Raw genomic sequence first — 21,269 nt, 5'->3', positions numbered from 1 at the left:
CTGCTAGAATACTAGCTAGTGGTGGCGATTCATTTCCCATCTTCAGTTTTATCAGTCTGACCCTTTTCCTTTTTTCACTGGATTTTCTTTTTCTCCTTGTTCCAGCAACTTTACTTATGGGCTTGATCATGATTCTAAGAAAGATTTCTTTGGGTGGCTGGTGGAAGTGAAATTAGTGTGGTAATTGCCTTATGAGAATATCACCGTTCTGCTTGTTTGTGAAGATGGGGAATTTTTGCATGCTTAAATCCCTAAGGATACACTTCATATTCTGTTTATATGATAAACACTTGTAACAATTTCTCTGGATTAGTGACCTCTGTCACACTGCATAGTCTCTGATATTTATGAAAGCTTTAAGAACCTGCACAGTATTTAGTGCAGCTAGCAGCACCACCCAAGCAAGCTTCATTATGCTTCTTCAGAAATGACAGATGCTAAATTATTCAACTGTTGATATGAATACTTCAGGTTTTCCTTTTTACCAGTTTAGTCAGTAGTTGCCTAGAATGGAGCAGCACTACATATTTCAGGGCCATAGGCTTTTCTCTATTTCCCTCCTGTCTTCACCTCACACCTTTGCAGCAAACCAGACTAATCTGATTGATAGTGTGATGAAGTTATTTCAGCTTTTCTGCTTCCAGACTTGTCTGTCTCCCGCTTAGCTGTGTTGTAAACTGAACTTGTTGATCTAGTTATTTCTGATCTTTTTATCCAGACTGTGTGTAGCACAAGTGCAGATGTTAACAGCAATTTGATCGAACTGTCATTTTTCATCAAACTAGCCCTCACAAAACTGAGGTTCTCTCCAAGGCACTGTGTTCCTGAGACCTTACATTTTTATTTTGTATTTTGAAAAACAGTAATTTTAAGCTTTTTGGTCTGCTTTGTGTGAGATGTAGAGTATTAAACATGCAAACTGTGAATCAAATCACTGTGAAGGTTATGACTGTCAGCTAGTGACACCTGACTTCCCTAGTCAGTGATCAGAACAGCAATTTGCAGTGCATGTGGTACAGGTAACTTTGATACTTCCAATGAAGAGTTGCAATTCTGACATTCAGTAGGATGTCAATGTTTGGATCACAGATGCATTCAGGTCATCTTGTGCTTAACAGATTGCATTCCAACAAACAGGCTTGCGCAGCTGATTCTTGGTCCATAGTGTTAATAAAAAGGTGTCATATCAGGGGAGGAAAGCCCTTCAATTAGAGGAGTTTGAAAAATTAATAAAATGGGTAGGAGAGATTGAAATACAGTTCTCACATTTTCAGAGTGTCCTAATTGCAGGGCTTCTCAGCTACAAACCATTTTGTCTTCGTTGGTATGAGCTGCATACTTGATTGTAGTAGCTTGACTTCCAAGGGGAGACATCTTTTTAGACTAGACAAAGCATATGCCCCAGACTAGGGGCATACGCATCAGGCTAGGAAGTATGTGGAATTGCCTCAGCCTGAGGAAAGTTAAGAATCCAAGCAATTTATTTTTGTGGGGGAAGAATGTTTATTTGCTAGGTTATTAGGAAGTAGCAGAGCTCCTCTTTCTTCTTCAAGTTTGTGTGGCCTCTTCTTTCCTCTCCTTTAAGGAGAGCCATCATAGCTGCCTTGCACAGTGCATGTTAGGTGAAATGCTTGAAGCAACTCTGTGCAGTGTCCTTGTTCGGGTACTTGTGGTGTCTTGTGGTTTGGCCTAGAAGCTCTGGAGAACAGGCTTCTTGGGCCACTCCTGGTGGCTATGTCCTCTCCTAAGTGTTCAAGTAGACTGAGGTGACAACTGAACAGCTACAGATTCATTCTGGGAGAGAAGAGCTTGCCTCCCATTGGGAAGACTAGAGAGGCATAACTACCTTCTATTTCTGAAGTTTCACTGGTAGCTCACACAACCAGGCTGAACAAAGGGCTTTTGTGTGGAAGTAACAGCATGTGAAAAACTTTACTTTATTCAGGCATAATTGGAAGAAGAGTATTGTTTCTCTCTGAAGATGACAGTAGCTAATCTCTCATTCTGACTGGCTGATCAAAAGTATATACGTGTTTTTACTCAAGCAGGTGTTGGAGTACTGAGATATAACTAGGTGTTTGGAGTTTGGTTTTCCCCCACCCACCCCCATACTCCTTCATCTCCAATCTTAATATTAAGGGTGCTGAAACATTATATTCACAAGTAACTGTCAAACTGAGAAAATTTTCCAGGGACTACTACAATCTAGGATACACTCTGACAATATATGCCAATATAATGAGGGGGCAAATAACTGTCTTATGTTGAATGCTTTTACAAGTCTCCCTTCTTTTCCCTCTCCTTGTTCTTACAGGAAAATCATCAACGTGTTTGTATTTTCTTTGATTATGCAAAGCGTGGTAAAAACACTGCATGGTCTTACTTTCTGCCAATGCTGAATCGCCAAGATCTTTTCACTGTGCACATGGTAAGCTTTAACCTATCTCTGAAGGTGATAGAGAAAAATGATGTTTTTATTTTTTCTTTAGGAGATTTTTAGAGTGTGAAATTAAATGCTGCCTTGGCTGAAAAGTTTTCTTCTTACAGTCTAGATGAGTCACTCTTAATGTAAGCTTCACTTGACCGCTTTTTAAAAAGAAATACGTTGTTTATTAATATCATTCTTTCCGGGAAACTACAGCAGATTTTAAGGACTCAAAAAAGCAAGGATTTTAGAGTTAGTTAATTAGGTACAGCTATTAGAAAAACAATTTTTATAACAATTGCCAGCCAACATTCCTCAGGTTTTACGAATATTGGAATTTAAGCCCCCTTCAAGTGAAAGGGGGATATCTTTATCTTGCTGATCTTATTCTCTCATATGCYCAAGTTATTGCTGCTTGTAGCCTGCTGTAATTGGACTGTAAACATATTGGGGAAGAAATAATGTCTACTGTGCATTATGTGGTATCTGCTGTGCTTTGTGCCACTGGCTGCTGCTGGTGTATATGAAATAACTTTAAAGCAGGTCTAACTGCAAAATTGTTTTCTGGAATTCTTAATATTCTTCTGTCATCTGTGCTGAGAACTGTCCATTTCACCTCAGCCATTTGTTCTTTTCCTTGTGGGAGTAAATATGGTTGTACTACTGTGAATTCCTACTGGAGACTGTAGCTTGCACCATTATTATGGTCTCGAGGACGAAAACTGCATGACTACAAATTGCTCTTCACTGCAGTTAACATTATGTTTATGCTGGCATGGTGTGATAAAACCAGATCAGTGGCTTAAACCACAAAACTGCATACCAGGTCTGCCGTATGCTCTGGTGGCAGTACTGGTGCAAGGAATTCCAGTCAAAGAGAGCTGTTGCCCCTTAGGTATGGCCAGCGCTACTGCATTTATGACTGTGCTGTGACTTGGCCAGTGAGCTAGCCTATTTTCAGGGAAGACTGGTTCACTGCCTGGTTCTGCAAGCAAGTAACTTGGTGCAGGTGAAGGAAGAGGCTGTTGTTTTGTTTTGTTTTGTTTCTTTGCCACTGTTGGTGCTGAGGACCCCTGCTGCAAAACCACAGTCTGAGTACTTGGACAATATTGGCTTCCCAAGTGTGCAGGTGAAGTGTACTTCTCAGATCCTTGCAATGCAAACCAATTCATCTCCCTGGAATGATGGCTTGCAAGTGTACAGTTCGAAATTACTATGTTCAGTATTTTACGGTTCATAGATGTGTTATTCAGTCATTGTTATGTTCTGCTACCTCAAAAATATACAAATAAATTTCCAAATCGGAGAATCTCATGCGATGTGAATCCACTTTAAAACATCAGTTTGCTCTTTTTACTTACCTGACTATGCATTTTAACACCAATATCTGTGGTTTTTTTTTTTTTTTTTGAAGCACATTAACATTTTTCAAAAGAAACAGTTTTAGGCTTATGTTGGTGTGTTTTTTTTTGTTGTTGGTTTTTTTTTTTTTTTTTCCTTTTCCTCCTCCCAGTGTGCACACTGAAAGACCATTGATGCCACATCAGTGTGTCTGCATAGGTAGATCAAAGTATTTGTCCTCTGTGCCCAGGCCCAAACTCTAAGTATGAATGATCTTTGGTTCAGGGACTGGGTAGCAGTTTTAACTTGGGAGCATGCTAACCTAGAGTTCTGCTATCTCATGTTTAAGAGCCAAAGGGACTTTATAGGATTGCTTGACCACGTTGGATTGTGTCAAGCAAGTCCATTTCTGAATGCAGAGGTGGTTGTACCAGGCTGTCTCCCATACTCCCTTCAGAAATCTGTGATGGTGCTGCACTTCTGAATGCTGTAAAGTGGGAAGGTGCCTAAAATAGTCTCACCACTGCATCAAGGAGCTACATGCAGGCAAACTAACCCCAGCATCAGTAGTTCCTTGGTTAGACTGTTTTTAAAGCTGGCTCAAATATTTCTGCAAATATGCTGCAGACTACAATGTAGTCACTTAAATTAATTTGAAAAAGCTGGCATAGAAATACTCTTCTGGTTTGTACTTATTCTTGTCATAGGCATCATGAAAGCTTATCTGAATGTGTTCTTATTCTTTATTTCTCTTTAACTGCATTCTTAAATTCTACCTTCTTTATTGGTTTTCTGCTCTTCTTTTTCTGGGCTTGAGCCTTCTTCCTTCTTGATGATTACTTGCTTCAGTTTAAGAACATAAAACTTTAATGTTTTATGATCATTTGCATTGGCATATGCCTTAATTGCTTAAAGTAAGCATGCTAATGTATGCATTAGATGAAGTGTCTTATTGCTGATGGATTTTTGACTTTAAGTGTCCTACAGCAGTAGCCCATTGATAGAAGCTCCCCCCTCCTTCTCACTTCTTTGGTGCGTTGTGAACTTCATCAGATACAGCTATCCAATAACCTTGTAAAAATACACCAGCTACTGGGGAGTAGACGCAACAGAGAAAGCCGAAGGAACAAAATTACTAGGTGTGAAGATCCTTTGACATGGGAAAGATGATTTTTGTAAGGGGCCACCTTTTATCTAAACTTGGTTTTCAAAGCATACAGGACATTGCTCTGATATTAAATCTGGAAATTGCTGTTGCATTTGAAAATCTGTTTTTTGCATTCTCTTTCAGGCAGCAAGAATTATTGCCAAATTGGCTGCTTGGGGGAGAGAACTTATGGAAGGAAGTGACTTGAATTACTACTTCAACTGGATTAAAACACAGCTCAGTTCCCAGGTATAAAACTACTTCCTTTAAATATTACAGTGACTTTGGAAACTTTTTTTAAAGAATATGAATGCACATATGGATGTGCATACAGAAATTCTTCTTCATTTTTATTTTTTAAATGAAATTTCATATTGATATTTTAAAGCTAAATCTTTTTTCTTCAAGCACATGCTTTCTAATTTAAGACTTAATTTCACCTCCGCTTCTTGAAATCTAAATTAAAAGTGATTTAAAAAAAAAAAAAAGCATTTTGATTTTTCTGTTGATTAATATTCATTCTCTCTTGGAAAATGAGAGAACATATGATGAGGGGCTTTTGTCTCCTTGTATTGTTTTGCTTTTCAGAACTTGTTACAATGGAGAAAAATCAAATGGCAGCAGGATGTGAATAAAAGACTTTTTTTTTTCCTAGTTTGCTGTAGTATAAAGCTGTCTTTTAGCAGTCATGTCACTTGAAACTGAATAAATCCTGATTTGTTTGAACAGTATTTGTATGGCATTAGCTCAGTATGAACTGCTCACTTCTGGCTTGTCCTTCAAAGACAAATCTTTCTCCTTTGTGTTTGTTTCCCCCCCACCCCTATGAAACTTGTCAGTAGCCAATGATTCATCATTCTCTAAGATAGTGTTGGAACAGAAGCGGATTCTGGAAAGCAGAGAAACAGTTTGGTAGGCTTAGTACCAGCGTATTTTTCATCGATTTCCAAACTATGGACGTATTAGAAGGAAGTTTTACTTTGCCTCTGTAAGCAAGAATTTTAAAGTTGGAATTTCTTTCAGAAAGATTCAAGAGAATGGCTTTCAAATTTTAAAATGAATAAAAGTCTTGAGTAAATCTACAGTTAAAAAAAAAAATCTTGATATGCTATCTCAGGATTATCTCCAGGCATATTCTTCTAGACATGGTAGTGTGCGGTTGGAAAATAAATAGTAAATCATAATATATTGAGGAAAAAATGGTATCTCATAGACTTTTTTTTTTTATCTTTTGTATTTTGTGTCTGGAAGGATGGGGGGATTGGAAGAGATTTGGTAACAGTTCTGTAAAGGTAAGGGACAGCTCTGATTTTAAACTTTCATTTTTGTGCTAGAAACTACGTGGTACAGGGGGTTCTGTGGAAGCAGGAACAGTCTCCACGAGCGATGTGAGTATTTCTTTGAAATATGTCAATTTTCTTTTTTAGAGAGGTGATATCTGCTGTTGGGATAAGGGGCAGAGCTGTTTTGCTAGAAAATACTTGGAATCAAACTGTACTACAAAAGATTGCCAGATGATGGCACCAAGAAACAAAACACTGTTTTAAAACACTGGTTTAACAGAAAATGTTGGCACTGGAAGTACATGTTTTACAAGTTATATTTAGTTGTTAAAGCTGTAAATGTATTAAGCATCCTCTTTGTTACAACTTGGAGAAATGATGGGCAATTTTTGAACAATGCTGTCTGTTTTGTACTAGACTTTCTGACTTGTCAGTAAAAGAAGCTTGGGAGTAGGGAGTTTCTGGCTCTTGAAATGTAGAACTTGCAAATGGCACATCAGACTAACATTTGTTAACAAGCTAACATTGCCCCTCAAACCTCTGTAGCATGGAATTGCAAGAGTACTTGTAAAGCTATAAGCTGTTCGTATTCAGTATTTATTTATACTGAATTTCACATAGCTATAATGGCTACTCATCTTAGAGATGAACTGTGTGTGGCAGTATAGCAAATGCAAATGATCATCATAACTGACTTTTCTGTTTTGTGGTGGCACAATGAAGCAGTTCATCATGGCTTCTGAATGTGGAGTAGGATTCGGCAGTTTGGTCTCTTGGTCCTTTCACAACCTGAATATTAGAGTGAAAGTGTCCATAGTTTTTCGACAGAATTAAATATGAATTCAGAATTTGTTTCTCTTCTAAGTGAAGTAATTGCTTTAAAGAATTAGCTTCCCATAGGAAGCTAATAAAAGCCTCTTAAAGTACCACTGACCAAGATTTAAATTAGTAAAGCGGAAGGACTTTGTGTTACCCGTGACCATGTAGTAGGGGATTAAATTATGGCCTGAGCATGGAAGTTGAAGTATGTACAGTTTTGTGTCTCATTACTGTAAGGTTTCGTTAAGCTGATAGCCCTATGTCTTGTGGCCCTAAAACAGTAAATCCTTCTACATGCCGTACCACTCATTATGGAGTGATCTGTATCCAGTGTACTGTAGTGCTGTTTGGATATACTACTGTGGAGTCCCAAAGCAGCAAAACTCATAGTGCAAATATGTTCTAGGATAATTAGGTTGTGTACAGTATTGAATTGACTTGGTTATAGTGTTTCTGATTTCAGATCTAGCTTGTGCAGAATTTCCAAGCAGGTGCTAACTAAAGTATTTCAGAATAAAGTAGGGATGCAGTTGTAACATTTTACATGGGAAATGATGGCTGGGATTTATTATAAAATTTAAATTTAAGATAGTGTTGAAAGAGAAAGCTTTTATGGTGATCTATTTAAAGATAAAATAACTCCTAGTGCAGGAATGCGGTTTCGTGATGCAGATAAGAATACATTATCCTGGGGAGAGGAGGGTGTCTGTGTGGAGATAGTTGTTTCAAGAGTTACATTTTTTGTGTATGTTGTTTTTTATTTGCATGGTGTATGAAAGTGAATTCCTACCCAGTGAAATAAATGTCCTTTATAATGAATGGCTGTAGATGTTTAGACTCAGTATTTACATAAAGGTCTTAGAATAAAGATGAATTCATTTTGTGACTCTTGTAAGGGAGTTTAAGTTCTGTTTATTGTCTGTTATCTCTTCATTTCATATGGGGTTGCCTAATTTCTTTCTTCCATTGAATGTTTGAAAGGTTTGACTTGGTAGATCAGTCATACAATACAATGAGACTTTAAAGGCGCTTAGTAAAGAAAAAAGCTTATAGGAAAAAATACTTCATCTGTTGCATGTCTGAGTATTAGTCAAGATATGCCAGAATCTGAGCAAGAGGAGAGAATAAAATGCCACTTCTGTCATACCTTGGGATCTTTTTGCTGCTGTAGTGGAAAGCACAATGTGCCAACTGAAAAAAACATTTTTGAACTGCAACCAATCTTATGTACTATTGCACAAGAAATACATACTTTTAGAGATGAAAAGCTGTTTAATTATTCTGTGTCAGTGACTGTTCGTATAGGAATTTGAATGAAAATAGAATTCAGTGATGCACATCTCGGCATTTCAGCATTTTCTTGAAGGGAAAGTTTTAGTCTTCTCGTAGCACAGTATAATGTGCTAAGCTTTTCATTAAAAGGGAAAAAAAGAAAAAATTAAAATGCAGCGCTAAACTCTGAAGATGATTGTGCATACTCATCTCTAATGGTATTTTTATATATAAATATACCTCTCATGTATTATGATAAGCATGGTACTTACTGTGTACTTACATGTATAGGGAAATATGCAGTTGTAATGGGACTACTGCTGTGCTGAGTAGGAGGATGGGGATGGGAAGAACTCTAACTGAAAATTCCTTTTTGCTACAGAGACCTGTAGCAGACTTAATCAAGTCTGGTAAACAGTTATGGTACAGCTGTTTTAGTTTCCAGAGTTTGCGCAACAGTAATAACTGATTCTCTTGATGAAATGGCTCTGGCAGTGTAATCAAACAGAAGACAGCCTTAACACAAGCTGAGAGAAGGCATGTTCAAATAGGCTATAAAAATCTGTTGTGGTAATGGTAAAATGGTATCACTTTCATAACATTTCTTTCCCTTCAAAACTCTTCTCTGCTTATATTTTCCTTTCTACCTTTTCTTCTCCTGTCAGATTTTTTTTTTTAATTATTATTTTTTAAATAAAGGGGTGTAAAGCTTTATAAGGGTGACCCTGCTTAAATCAGAAGTGTTGCTGAAGAAATGTGTAACGAAGCATGCTAGTAGAGCCTGTTGTGGAAAACTGAGCTTCAGTGTTTAGTACCTAACTCTTCTAATAAGAAGTGATGTATTCTTGTTTTCACCTAGAGTTCCCAGTATGTACAGTGTGTTGCTGGATGTCTGCAGCTGATGCTCAGGGTCAATGAATATCGCTTTGCATGGGTAGAAGCAGATGGGGTAAACTGGTGAGCATTTATTTCAATTTATATGGATATACTTGCACTTACAATAGCACATTCCCAATGACCCCTTTTGTAATAGAATTCTCTTGCAAAGACAGCTGCTGTGTTTGAATGCAAAACCTGTTTGTTTTCAAACATTAATACATTCATATGAACAGATGAAACTTGCAGATATAGGTACTGATTTTGAGGTCTTAACGCTACTTTGTCTCTGTGAAGAACTGCTTATATAGATGTCTGAAGGGGAATATACCTATTCATCTTCAGTTAAAGACTCTCTGAGATTGTTATTTACTAGTACAGGAACTAAAGAAATGAGTTTCTGCTGTGTTTTCAGTATCTTTCAGTTGGAGTCTTTCAGTCTTGAAGTATTAGTGAAAGGAGAAAAAACCCCATGTATTCTGAAGCGATGCTTCTCTTCCCCCCCCCCATCCACCACATACGGCTTTAAGTAGATTGTTCTTTTTATCCAGATTCTCTTCATAAATAGCTTTGCATGAGGTTAAGGTGTCATTCATCTTCTTTAAGAACGCTCATGTATAAATAACTCTTCTACCATGTGTGTCTTTATTGGGGTTGGTGGCTATACAATTTGGAATCTAAGAAAAGAATACCTTTCTAGCCCAAATTGGAGAAAAGTCAAAGTTGCCAGTGAAATGAAAATTCAAAAGACTTTCAGATGTATCAAGGTGACACTATTGAAATGAACTTTTTCACCAAGGTTGTTGGTAATGGTTAAGAAATAACAATAAACTATTGAAATGTTACAATAGGCTTAATTTCAACAAATCTGAGTTTTGTCATCTTAATTTTGATAGTAGTAATTTTGCAAGTTGCTTTTTTTTTTTTTAAATTAGCTTGGCTTTTTGGGGGGAAAGAACTTGTAAATTGCTTATTAAAATTTCAAAACAGAAACTTCGTTCAGCTGAAATACAATTTTTTTCCCTCTTCTTTTCTTGGAGATCGTGTGATGTTGTTTCTTGCCTAGTGGTGCTGTATTATATCTGTCCCTTTTGTGATCTGGTGCTACATATAAGCTATTATCTGAAAACTTGCTTGTTAAATAGTCCCTACTTCAGCTCATTTCAAACACTCTTGTGGAGTGATACAGCTAGGAAATGTATTCTTTCTGTATGTGTAGACTGTTCTGCTTGCATACTCCTCCTCTTTCCTGACTCTGAAAAAGTAGCTATGTGTTTCTCCTGGAATGACAAATAATGCTCTAAACATGCCGCTAGAAAAAATCTCAGTCTGAAGGTGGATACAGTATTAAATCAATTCACATTGGAAAAAGCTTCTTTATGGCTATAAGGCAGAGAAATAAAATAAAAAGTATATTTTAAAAGATGGCTTCCTAAACAAGCTGCTTGGATGATGATAAATACTGGTGCAGCGTATTGTGAAGTATGTGTTGTGCACTCATCCCTGCAGCTCTTACCGATAAGTTCCTGTTAAATGTGTGTATGTGTTTTGTGTGTGGTGTTTTTGTTTTTTTTCTTTTTGGTAATAAAATGTTTCAAGGTAGAATAATACAACGCATGCTGTTATTTAAAAATCAAATGTATATCATGTTAACTTTTCAGTATCATGGGGGTCTTGAGCAACAAATGTGGCTTCCAACTCCAATATCAGATGATTTTCTGTGTGTGGCTGCTGGCGTTTAGCCCTCAAATGTGCGAATATCTCCGTCGATATAATATTGTTCCAGTGCTGTCAGATATTCTTCAGGAATCGGTCAAGGAGAAAGTGACCAGAATCATCCTTGCAGCATTTCGGGTAAGTGTTTGTTAACTGCAGGTGCAATGTGCTCAGCTGGTTTCAGATGTTGCTGAAGCACAGCTGTTTCTGTTATACCTTATCAGGTATCCTGGATTGAAAGCTATTTCTCCCTCTTTTTATGACATGAGTTTTGTTATAGGTAATACATATGCTGTTACAAGTGACAGACAAGCAGCTTTTAATGCCTTCTTAGAATAAGTCTGACTAATAGTATATTGAACACTGGTATTAGTGGTTTCTCATGTTTAGTTCAAGATTCTTTTTTCTACTAGTAGTAGTGCTAAAACACTGGAATTACTGATACTGGATTAAAGCTTCCTAAGGCAGAATTTATTAAAAAGAATACCATTTTGAAGAGAGATCTGTTTGCCCAACTACTTGATTGACTTGGGAATTATCTACTAGTCCAAAAATCTTTCCTTGGTAACTCTGTCAAGATGAACGAGGATATCCATGTAAGAGCGGCTAGCTGACCTACTGTGTTCATATTACCTGAAAATGGCTGATCCTACTTAGGATACTTCGGAATAACTAAGCACTGAGGCTTGATGCTTTCATTGTGAGAGTACAAGTTTGAATTCATGTGTGCTAATTAGGCCCATGCATGTAGTTGATGTGCCCACATGTCAAGCGTCCTGTATGTGATACAGGAATGCTGTAACAACTTCTAGTCCTGTTTTAAAAGTTAGACCTGTTGGCGGATGAGGTAAATTCACAGGAGAGACAAACCTCACTGTAAGTTTAAAGATGGAACTTGAATGTCCTGGGCTCTGTCTGCTGCCAGTGAAGAGAAGCATGTTCAGAGAGTGTTTCAGTGAACGTGTCTTCCCTAGACCATAGAAGCAGCCTAGAACAGTAAACCTGACTTCCATTAGGTACCCAAAATGGTCTGTATTCAATTCAGGGACTGAGTGACTTTCTATTATTGACTTTCTGCAGACAAAGAATCAAAATGCAGTATGTGTTTGGACTACTTGTTTGAAGAGTAAAATGAATCTTAAAATTTGAGATTTTACACTTCATTATTGAAGAGTGTATGTGTTTACATATACATTCTGATGCTCTGACTTGTGTTTTTAAAAGTTGAGTCTTTAAAAATCTCAAAGAGCAAAGCATGAGGAAAGCGATAGCATTGTTGAGGATCTTAATGTTAGGATTAAATGGGGAAATACAGCAAGAGAGCTTTAAAAAGGGGTGACAGGTTTCAATATCTTACGTTCAATATCTTCCAATTCTGAGGTCATTAAAAAAACAGGAGAAATAATTGCTAGTTCTTAGAGTTACTATGTTTTGCAGGAGGAGACAAAACCAAGCCAGGTTCTTTTACTAAATAAAGGCTGAGGAGGAACAAGGTGGTTTTATTACAGGTTTTGGGGAAATTAATGCTGGGGAAAGAAAACAGTGAAGTTAGATTAGTGTTGGCATAAGAATGAGGCTGTAAACTGACAGGCAAGAAATATAGATTGGAAGTTAGACATTGAAGCTGTTAGTTCTGGAGCAAAATTAAAATAGGTAGTGGAGGCAAAAGGGACCATTTCCTTTGTAAGAGACTGCAGTATAAATTTATGGAAAAAAATAAGTGATTTGCATAAATGGCTAGGCTTGACAATCCCCAGATCCTCCCCGTGGTCCATGCCTTACAGAGGGAATGTCATGAGTTTTGGCAATTGATATGCATCTGCCCTGCTATCTGATTCCCTCCCAATTTGACCTGTTTCACTTCTTTGGTAAGTTAATTGTACCAAGAATGTAATTATAATGCACTTTTTTTTCTTTTTATTGGTGAAGCAACAGGCATGAAGTACTTCTGACTACTTTGAATCAATTACTTGCTCTGTTAGAATGTATTTTTTTACTCATCTTTTTGTGGTTTTGTAGTATTTCTCATTTTTGTCTCATGCCACTTTCCTTGCTACTCGTTTTGTACCTTAATACTTTTTAATCACTAAATAGTTTACTGATCTGTTCTATTTAATTATGTGCTTCTGTTTGTATTCTCCTAATATACCCTTTCCATTTCAGTATTAAAAAGTTTGAATACCTCACTTTAGTATGAGTTGTTTAATAATATTGGGAATAGCTTCTGCTTCTGCCTCTCTCTTAAATAGGAGTTCTTTAGAAACTTTAGCTACATGCTCTTTGAAATTGCTGAATCTTGTCTTTTAGGATCCATTATTTGTTCTTTTGCTCTCATTAGCACTTACAACTCTAAGTAGATAATTTAGTATTACTTTCTCTAAATTACCTTTTACTTTTCAGGTCTCTTACTTAAGGGATAGAAATGTATATATTTTTCCACATAGGAAAATGAAATGGGTTGTATGTGGCCATTAAAAGCAGTAAGAGAACTTTTTCCTCATGCAAGTTTTAACATTAATTTGCAGTATCTTACCTTACTAAGTAACATGATGTCTGATATCTTAGAAACCTTAGTATAAAGATTGTGTCATGAACAAGAGGAATGTAGTCAAATTCCTTCTGTATAATTGCATCACTTTTTTCTGGTAAATGTTAAGGCTTATTCATATGAATACAAACTCTATTTGTTAAGGACTTCCTCTTTTAATATGGATTACATGTTTTCAGCTTTATCAAAAAGTGCAGGTGGCTAGCTCTGATTGAACAACGTAATTTGAAGCTGATTACACTGAGTAAAAATGTAATAAATGATATTAGAACTTGATTATTACATTCTGTGCTTGTCTTACCAAAAAGCTTCTGTTTGAATAAAAACATCTAGTTGGAATGTTACCAAATTCAGAAGAAGCTGATCTAATTCAGATGTAAATTCTTGAGTTGGAAAGATCAGTTTTTTTAAAGACTTTTCTACTTTATGCTGGGACTACACAGAAAATTAAAACTGATAAACCTAGATAAAAGTAGTTGTTTATGGCAGAGACTCTACAGTTTGGGATATCAGCCTCCCTTTTTTCTTTGAGTAGTGTTTCTGCTTTATTTGATGTGGAAAATGATCAAAGCAGGTGTATTAATACTTTATAATGTTTAAGGTAGCATGGCACACCACTCCATTTAGGAGGAAGAAGGTCCAAATCAGTTGCTTGAATGCAATGGGGTTTGTGCTTTTTGGCATATGTGATTGTATGACTTCTACCTTGCAAACCAGAGCCATAGTCTTTTTCAAGTTTCTCTTGATTCATGATACCCATTTGCTTTAGTCCCACACATGAATACTCCTCATGTGCAGTAAGATGAGTGCCAGGCAGTTTACACCACTGAAGTAGGTGTAAAGCAATCACTGTGTGGCAGACTCATATTTTACTTCTCTTTGGAGGGATTATTTCATGAAGTGCTCAATTCTGCCTAATAGTCACTTCTTAAATTAAAAACTGCCAACAAGGAATTTCAAAAATACTAGCCTTTTCATTTCAGAATAGTCTGTTCTTTTAAAAAAGAAAAATTTATTTTCCTAGAATCTGTTAGAGAAATCTACAGAGAGAGAAACTCGCCAAGAATATGCTCTTGCCATGATTCAATGTAAAGTTTTAAAGCAGCTAGAGAATTTGGATCAGCAGAAATACGATGATGAAGACATAAGTGAAGATATCAAATTTCTACTGGAGAAGCTTGGTGAGAGCGTGCAGGACCTTAGGTATGTTTTGTAGTATGAAATTTTGAAAAGTGTGATTATACAAACATTGGTAAAATCTTTTAAAACATAATATTAAATATTATATACTGTTATATATAATGTATAGTATTGTATATAATTATATATGGCTACAATACACAATATTATAGTTATATAATATATGGAATTATGATACTTATGTGATGGCTGATAAGACAGCATACCGGAGGTATTGGTTGTATATGAAAGATACTATTACAACTGAGTATTTACATGCTGAATTGAAAAATCTTCTTCACTACTGGATATGTGATCTTCATAACTGGTAAACTGTTAAGAAAGAACTTCAATGGGAGTTGGTAGGAAATAAATGCAGTCCTAGTCTAAGCTAAGGACTACCTAATTAGCATACTCTTTTTGCTGTCCAAGTTAACTCAAGGTATGCTTCTCCTTCTTTCCTGTGCGTAAATTGAACTGCATGTTAGTTTGCATCAAAGGCTTAATTTTATGAAAATCAAGGACCATGATCCTTTGGAGAAATTAAAACGCGGAAAATATATTGATGATAATGGCAGGAAAGCATGCAAAACAGCTGATAAATTTCCAGAAGTTCAAGACTGGTTTTTAATTTTGGGAATCCTGTTTGGGGAGAATGAGGGCTAAATACATTTTTCTCTTACCTTTCATGCATTTCAGTATTTTTAAGCAATGATGAACTTTTATGAGCAGGAACAGTTCTTGTACTTTGCAGAGAGCTGACTTCCAAATGTGTCATAACAAATTGTGCTCCAGTTCTGTCTTGCTAGGGATAGATTTGGGTGTGCTATTCAAACTCCCTTCGTGGAAGCTGAGCCTGTATTTTATTCTGAGTCTTTTGTATTGCAGCTCATTTGATGAGTACAGTTCTGAGCTCAAGTCAGGAAGACTGGAGTGGAGTCCTGTACACAAGTCTGAGAAGTTTTGGCGTGAGAATGCTGTAAGATTAAATGAGAAGAATTATGAACTACTCAAGTAAGTCCTCAACTCTTGATTCATATTATGCTTTAATATTTTCAGTATTTAACTGATACTGTGTGTAATACCTAATTTATGTCAACAGGGAGTAATAACTAAAGTGAAAACAAGTTAGAATGCATGGTCCTTACCCAGTACTGATCTTGGCCAAAAGCTGTATTGGTTATTTGCTTTAACTGCTCAAAATATATTGATGACAATGGAAGGAATATCTCTAGCTTAACTCACTTACAGACTTGTACAGATGCTTTTAATGCTTTCATTCGAAAAACAGTTATACTAATTGATGTAATTAAAAACTGATTTTGCCATATCTTAGGCTTAATTTTGTGGTTTTTGTTGTCATTGATCAGAGTAAAGAACTTCTTCCTCAAATACTTGGAGGCTGAAAGTTGTGCTGCTGTTCTGTGGAAAATCTGATTTACTGCATTACATCCTAGGCTGTCTGTTTTGTCTTTGGACTGTTTGGTGCAAGCAGGTTGTTACATGAAGTGTAGCCAAAACTCATCTTTGCTATTGGAGTTAGTGACTTGCTTTCTGGCTTCTGAAAGCAGGCACTCAAAGACATCTGGGTTTTAAATAGCTGTGGGAAGCTGTTAGTTGTCCAACTGTGTCATCATTAACTGATAATTTGGTATATATGCTCTTCTACCTGTTCTGTGTTTGCTAGTAAGTGCTGGACCTAACTGAAATCAGGAGATTGAGTAGAATGGGTGATGTTAAAGGCATGGCAAGAATAGACTGAGTCAGAGTCTGTGTGCGCTCCAGTCTGCCCTGAAACCTCGGCAGAGGGCAGCAGAGCAGAGAACCCTTTGCTAAATATGTAGGCGATGCTTCCAACTACAACATGAAGATGATGTTGATACTTAGTATTTCCAATAGCAGTTGCAATATTTTATTGTAATCATCTCTCCTGGCTTTGGGACCACCTGTTAGGTAAATGTGTTGTGCCTGTGCTGCAACAAAGTCAGTGATGTACAATATATTAAAAAAAAAAAAAAAAAAGTCTTGGGGGGAGGTAGAGGAAGACAAGGGATTTGACATGGTTTATACCAAGCCACTTTGTACTGTTGAGGTTTCTAAAATTCCTTCCACTTTCCTTTTAATTATCTTGTACCTGAGAGTTTTTCCTCTGTAGTATAAGGCAGAGACAGACAATCCTGTCCTCTCCAAGCTGGATCATTTTCTTTTCCCTTAATATCTGCTGCACTATTTGTTTTCTAAATCTAATACACTTTTGTTAGATTTGCTTTTCTTCCTGCCCTCCCCCATTATTGACTTCTTATGCAAGTGATGTTGGACTTGTATTTTGCTCTACAATATTTTGTAGAACCTCAGTGTCTTTTGATTAGTGTTACAGTTCCTGCTCTTAAAATTAGGAGTTTTTTTGTTTTTGTTTTTTTTAAATGAAAAGCACTTTACCTATTATTTTCCAGCCTGTAGGGAGGTAGTGGCTGCAGTATTTTAGAAAAAGAAAATTCCAATAGAATTCTTCCATTTGAATTTTTAACCCTCTGAAGTGTTTGTTTCTACTTATTGCTAACTTTGTGTAATTAGAACATATTTGCATCTCACTAAGTGTAGATGAATCTAATTTTCCAGTGGTCCAGATGCTTAGTCTTTTAAACTTGTTATTAGTCGCTAGCCTTCATATCTGCCAGGTTTTTTCCCTCATTACTGGCTAGTGAACAGAGTTACTGGTGACTGTTTTCCACTCAAAGTGATTAAACTACTTCATTAAAAGACCAAGACAGTGTTAAGAATAGAGAAATTGAGAAACTTTTATAATTCTTACAGTTCTGTATTACTGTTCATGCTAACTAAGTAAGTAACATATGCAATTGGARTTTATTAGAAGGTATCTCTTTCCTCATCTCAGTCTTTAAAGAGAGTGAGGACAGAACTTTTTTTTTTTTTTAAACCACAGCAGTTGATTAAATGGACGATATTTCTGAGGTGAAGGTGGTCATCCTGAACCAAACGAAAAAATCATAATTGAACAGACCAAAGAACTTATACTGCTCTTTTCTTAACTGCTTTTTCAAAAGTAGTGTTCTGCATAAAATTCTGCCCTTTTGCCAGTCTGCATCATATGCTAAGGAAGGCACCGGGTGTAAGGTAGGGGGAGGAATGGAGCTGAGGAAGGGCGGGTTGATAGCAGGCTGGTAACATGGCTTCCCAGGCTCAGTGTAGCCTCCTCGGTGCGTCACAGGCAGTGTGGCCTCGTAGCTTCCTGCATCCATAGTGCGAAGCCAGCTCCTGTGCTCGGGAATGGAGAACGGCTGGCAAACAGAACTGGGGTCTATCATTTAACACAAGAGGCAGCATCTGTTGGCTTTGTGTATGCTTTGTTTGTGGTGGTGTCTTGACGTGCGCCCCCCCCGGTCTATAAATATTTATGTATTTGGTTAGTACAGCTGGTCTTGAACTCAAAACTGTTGGTCTTGAAGTCAACATATATGAAAAAGTAGGTATTTTGTAAACCTTAGTATAGGTATTTGTAGGTGTGGCTTGCTATAGGGTCTTCAGTGAATGCTTTTAATAGACTTTTGTTAATGAAGGAAGCATCTGTATTGTTTAAAATCCAACTGCATGTGTGGAAAAAGTTATATTCTAGCTTTACTCTGCGAATGACTTGTATGACATGTTTATGGTTGCAAACTGTTAATTTAAATTCAGTGGTAGAAAACCTGAGATTTGATTGTTTCAAATCCTTTCGTAGAATCCTGACAAAACTTCTGGAGGTTTCTGATGACCCACAAGTGCTGGCTGTAGCTGCTCATGATGTGGGAGAATATGTACGACACTATCCCCGAGGGAAACGGTGAGAAAAATACCTAGGTGCTGTTATTCAAGAGACTTAAGCTAGAGTATATACTTTGCCTGATTGTTACTTCTTTATATTAAGATATGGTGCAATGGAATTGCAGGTTTTTCTTAAGTTCAGTTCATTGGGAAGGTATTATAGATGACAAAATATAAACTGGATTCTTGACTTTTGTTACTACTATGTTTTAGTGGCCCTTAAAAGTGAAGGGAACCTATGTCTAAAGTACTCAGGAATAAACTTTTCAGACTAAAACAGAAGTAATTAGAACAGCTTCAGAAGTAATTGGAACAGCTACTAAGAATTTAATCAGCATGTTGTTTTTATCCTTTATTAGGGCTAACTATTGGGCTATAAATGTTGGACTTACAGTGGACTTTCAGCAATGATTTTATTTTGTGACTTTAAAACCACTGAGACAAACAATTTTTTGTTTTCTTACAAACAATTATTATAATTTCTAAAGATACTGGCACAGCTTCGGTTATCACCTTCCTATTTTAGTGTGTTTTCTTTTGCTACACAAATATAACTTTAAGCAAAAATGTTAACATTTGCTGTAAACCCAAATTCCTGTCAAAATATGCACACACGTGCACACCCCCCCCAAAGCAAACAAATATAGTTGTGTGTGTGTGTGTGTATATATGCACACACACTTACTATGTTTTCATATATATATATATATATATATACACACATACACATACACTGCTATATTTGTTTGCCTTGTTCTCTTGTGAAAACCGGTGAGCAAAAAAACTTACTTGCTGAATAATCCCATCTCTGAAGAAATGACACTACTGTAGCAGGAAGGGGCATTAGGAATTTTTGCAGGAATCATGCTCATCAGCCACCCAAAGTGGGGAGCTGGGACATGTGATTTAACTTATATAGCAAAGCAGTGGTCTGTTTCTGGTTCCTGGCTAGGGTTTAATTGAGACGAGAATAGTCTTCTAAGGCTGTTGGAAACCTCATGAGCATTTCTTGCCGAGACTGCTATCTCAGCATTAGTAACAGTCAAGCACAACAGACTCAAACTTCATGTTACATATGTGCTAGAAAGACTTGCTCACTCTAGGAAGACTCATAGCCCTTGTAATACTGTAAATAACTTGAGCTCAAGATGTTTTAAGATTATTGGAACAAAATAAGTCCATCTTCTAGGTCCACTAAGAAAGATCAGAGGCATTCAGTATCCTTTTGTGTTTGCGCTCCCCCCTTCTTCTCCCAGTCTATAAATATTTATACATTTGATTAGCGTAGCTGGTCTTGAAGTCAAAACTTCAAGACTTACACAGCACTGCTCAGTGATTATTCAGCAAGTATTTGTTGATTAGCTCTCGTGTCTTCCAAAAGAGATTTATAACCACTTGTATTTGAAGGCAAGGTATTCTCCTGCGAGGTGGAAACCCATATTGCTGCCTGAAAGAAGGCAAAGTGGAAGGGTTTTTACTGAATGCTCCTGCTTTAAGCTGTCCCTTGTTTGAAAGCATTTTATTAGACATTTGCCATAATCCTTAAACAGCTTGCACACGTCCACTTAGGAGTATAGCACAATACATGGTCTAATATGGCCACGTGGTTGCAGGACCAAAGCTATTCAGTCAAGTGAGTGGGCAGAAGGAACCTGCCCCTCCCTGTCTCCAGTTGGGAAAATGTACTGCTGATGGGAGCTCAGCTCTGCTCAGCAGCTGCTATACCCTACTCTCCCAGGCTGTTAACCCAATTCTGGGGGGCTTCAGCCTTCAAAAGGAGTGGTCACAGGCAAATAAGTAGTGTCCTAGGTACTATTCTAACCCACGTTCTTGTTGCAAATTCTAATAATTCAATTCTTTTCTGCATACAGAAAACTAAATAAGCCAACACTGTTCTGAAGGACAAACTAAAATGCCTCGATTTATGTTTCTTTCAAAGGATTTCATTTGTCATCTAGTGTATCCTTACCAAGTATGACTTCAGCAACTGTAGGACTAAAAGCTTAAAACACCTAAGCACAATGTGTTGGTTGCCACGTATAGTCCATTTCTTACCATAATAGTTTTTGGTATATAGTTATTTACTGCTCCTACGCTTGCTTGGCCTTTCACTCTTGCAATGTATGACTCACTTGAGGATGGGTGTGTAAGAGCCTGAGCTAAAAGAGTTAATGGCCCAAACACTTGGCAGAAGAAGGAAGGAAGGTACTAACAAGATAAGGTGTGGCTGGAAAAGAGAATCATGCGAAGGCAGGATAGCACTTTTCTGGGGCCAATCTACTTGTCTTGGGCAACTGTTTCAAAACAAGTCTGAGACAGCATTGCACCTGTGTGTCTGATGGGGAAGCGGGGACTATCTCTCACTGGACCCCCCTGCCCCTGTCTGAGAAGCTTGGAGAACAGACTGCGCATGTGGGGTAATTACCATATGAGGCAGGACTGGAGGTGGGAGGGGGGGCTAGTCTATAAATAGCGCAAATCAGTGATGCCACCTGGGCACCTGCTATCCGCAGGAACTGGAGGAATGGCTGGAGCCCAGGGTGGCGACCCGGATCTTTCCTTTACCTCTGTTCTTATGTCTCTGGCTCTCTCTCTGTCTGGCTCTCTCTCGCTCTCTGTCGCGCGTGCGCTCTGTCTGTCTCTCTTGCTCTCTGTCGCGCGCGCTGTCTGTCTCGTGCTCTCTGTCCGGCGCGCACGCGCTCTCTCTGTCGCGCTCTGTCATGCTCTGTCGCGCTCTCTCTTGCTCGCTCTCTCTGGCGCGCGCTCTGTCTCTCGCTCTCTCTGGCGCGCGCGCTCTCTGTCTCTGTCTCTCTCTCTCTGGCGCGCGCGCTCTGTCTCTCT

At 37.6% G+C, this 21,269-nt stretch overlaps 1 protein-coding gene across 9 annotated transcripts in view; it reads left to right on the top strand.

Moving 5' to 3' along the window:
* Window positions 1-21,269, top strand: part of ATP6V1H (ATPase H+ transporting V1 subunit H) — a 47,603-nt gene that overhangs the window by 10,863 nt on the left and 15,471 nt on the right. For all 9 annotated transcript variants that reach the window (XM_026081328.1, XM_026081329.1, XM_026081327.1 and 6 more), the window contains 8 exons: window positions 2,315-2,428; window positions 5,058-5,162; window positions 6,248-6,301; window positions 9,147-9,244; window positions 10,825-11,017; window positions 14,452-14,630; window positions 15,495-15,620; window positions 18,346-18,447. In XM_026081328.1, the coding sequence (XP_025937113.1) occupies window positions 2,315-2,428; window positions 5,058-5,162; window positions 6,248-6,301; window positions 9,147-9,244; window positions 10,825-11,017; window positions 14,452-14,630; window positions 15,495-15,620; window positions 18,346-18,447 (971 nt within the window). The remainder of the gene's footprint in view (window positions 1-2,314; window positions 2,429-5,057; window positions 5,163-6,247; window positions 6,302-9,146; window positions 9,245-10,824; window positions 11,018-14,451; window positions 14,631-15,494; window positions 15,621-18,345; window positions 18,448-21,269) is intronic.

The sequence above is a fragment of the Apteryx rowi genome, unplaced genomic scaffold (genome assembly GCF_003343035.1).
Source record: "Apteryx rowi isolate R43461 unplaced genomic scaffold, aptRow1 scaffold_542, whole genome shotgun sequence".
In the NCBI taxonomy this organism is placed as follows: Eukaryota; Metazoa; Chordata; class Aves; order Apterygiformes; family Apterygidae; genus Apteryx; species Apteryx rowi.
The sequence above is the reverse complement of the archived record's forward strand: the minus strand, read 5'-3'. Positions and strand labels throughout refer to the sequence as shown.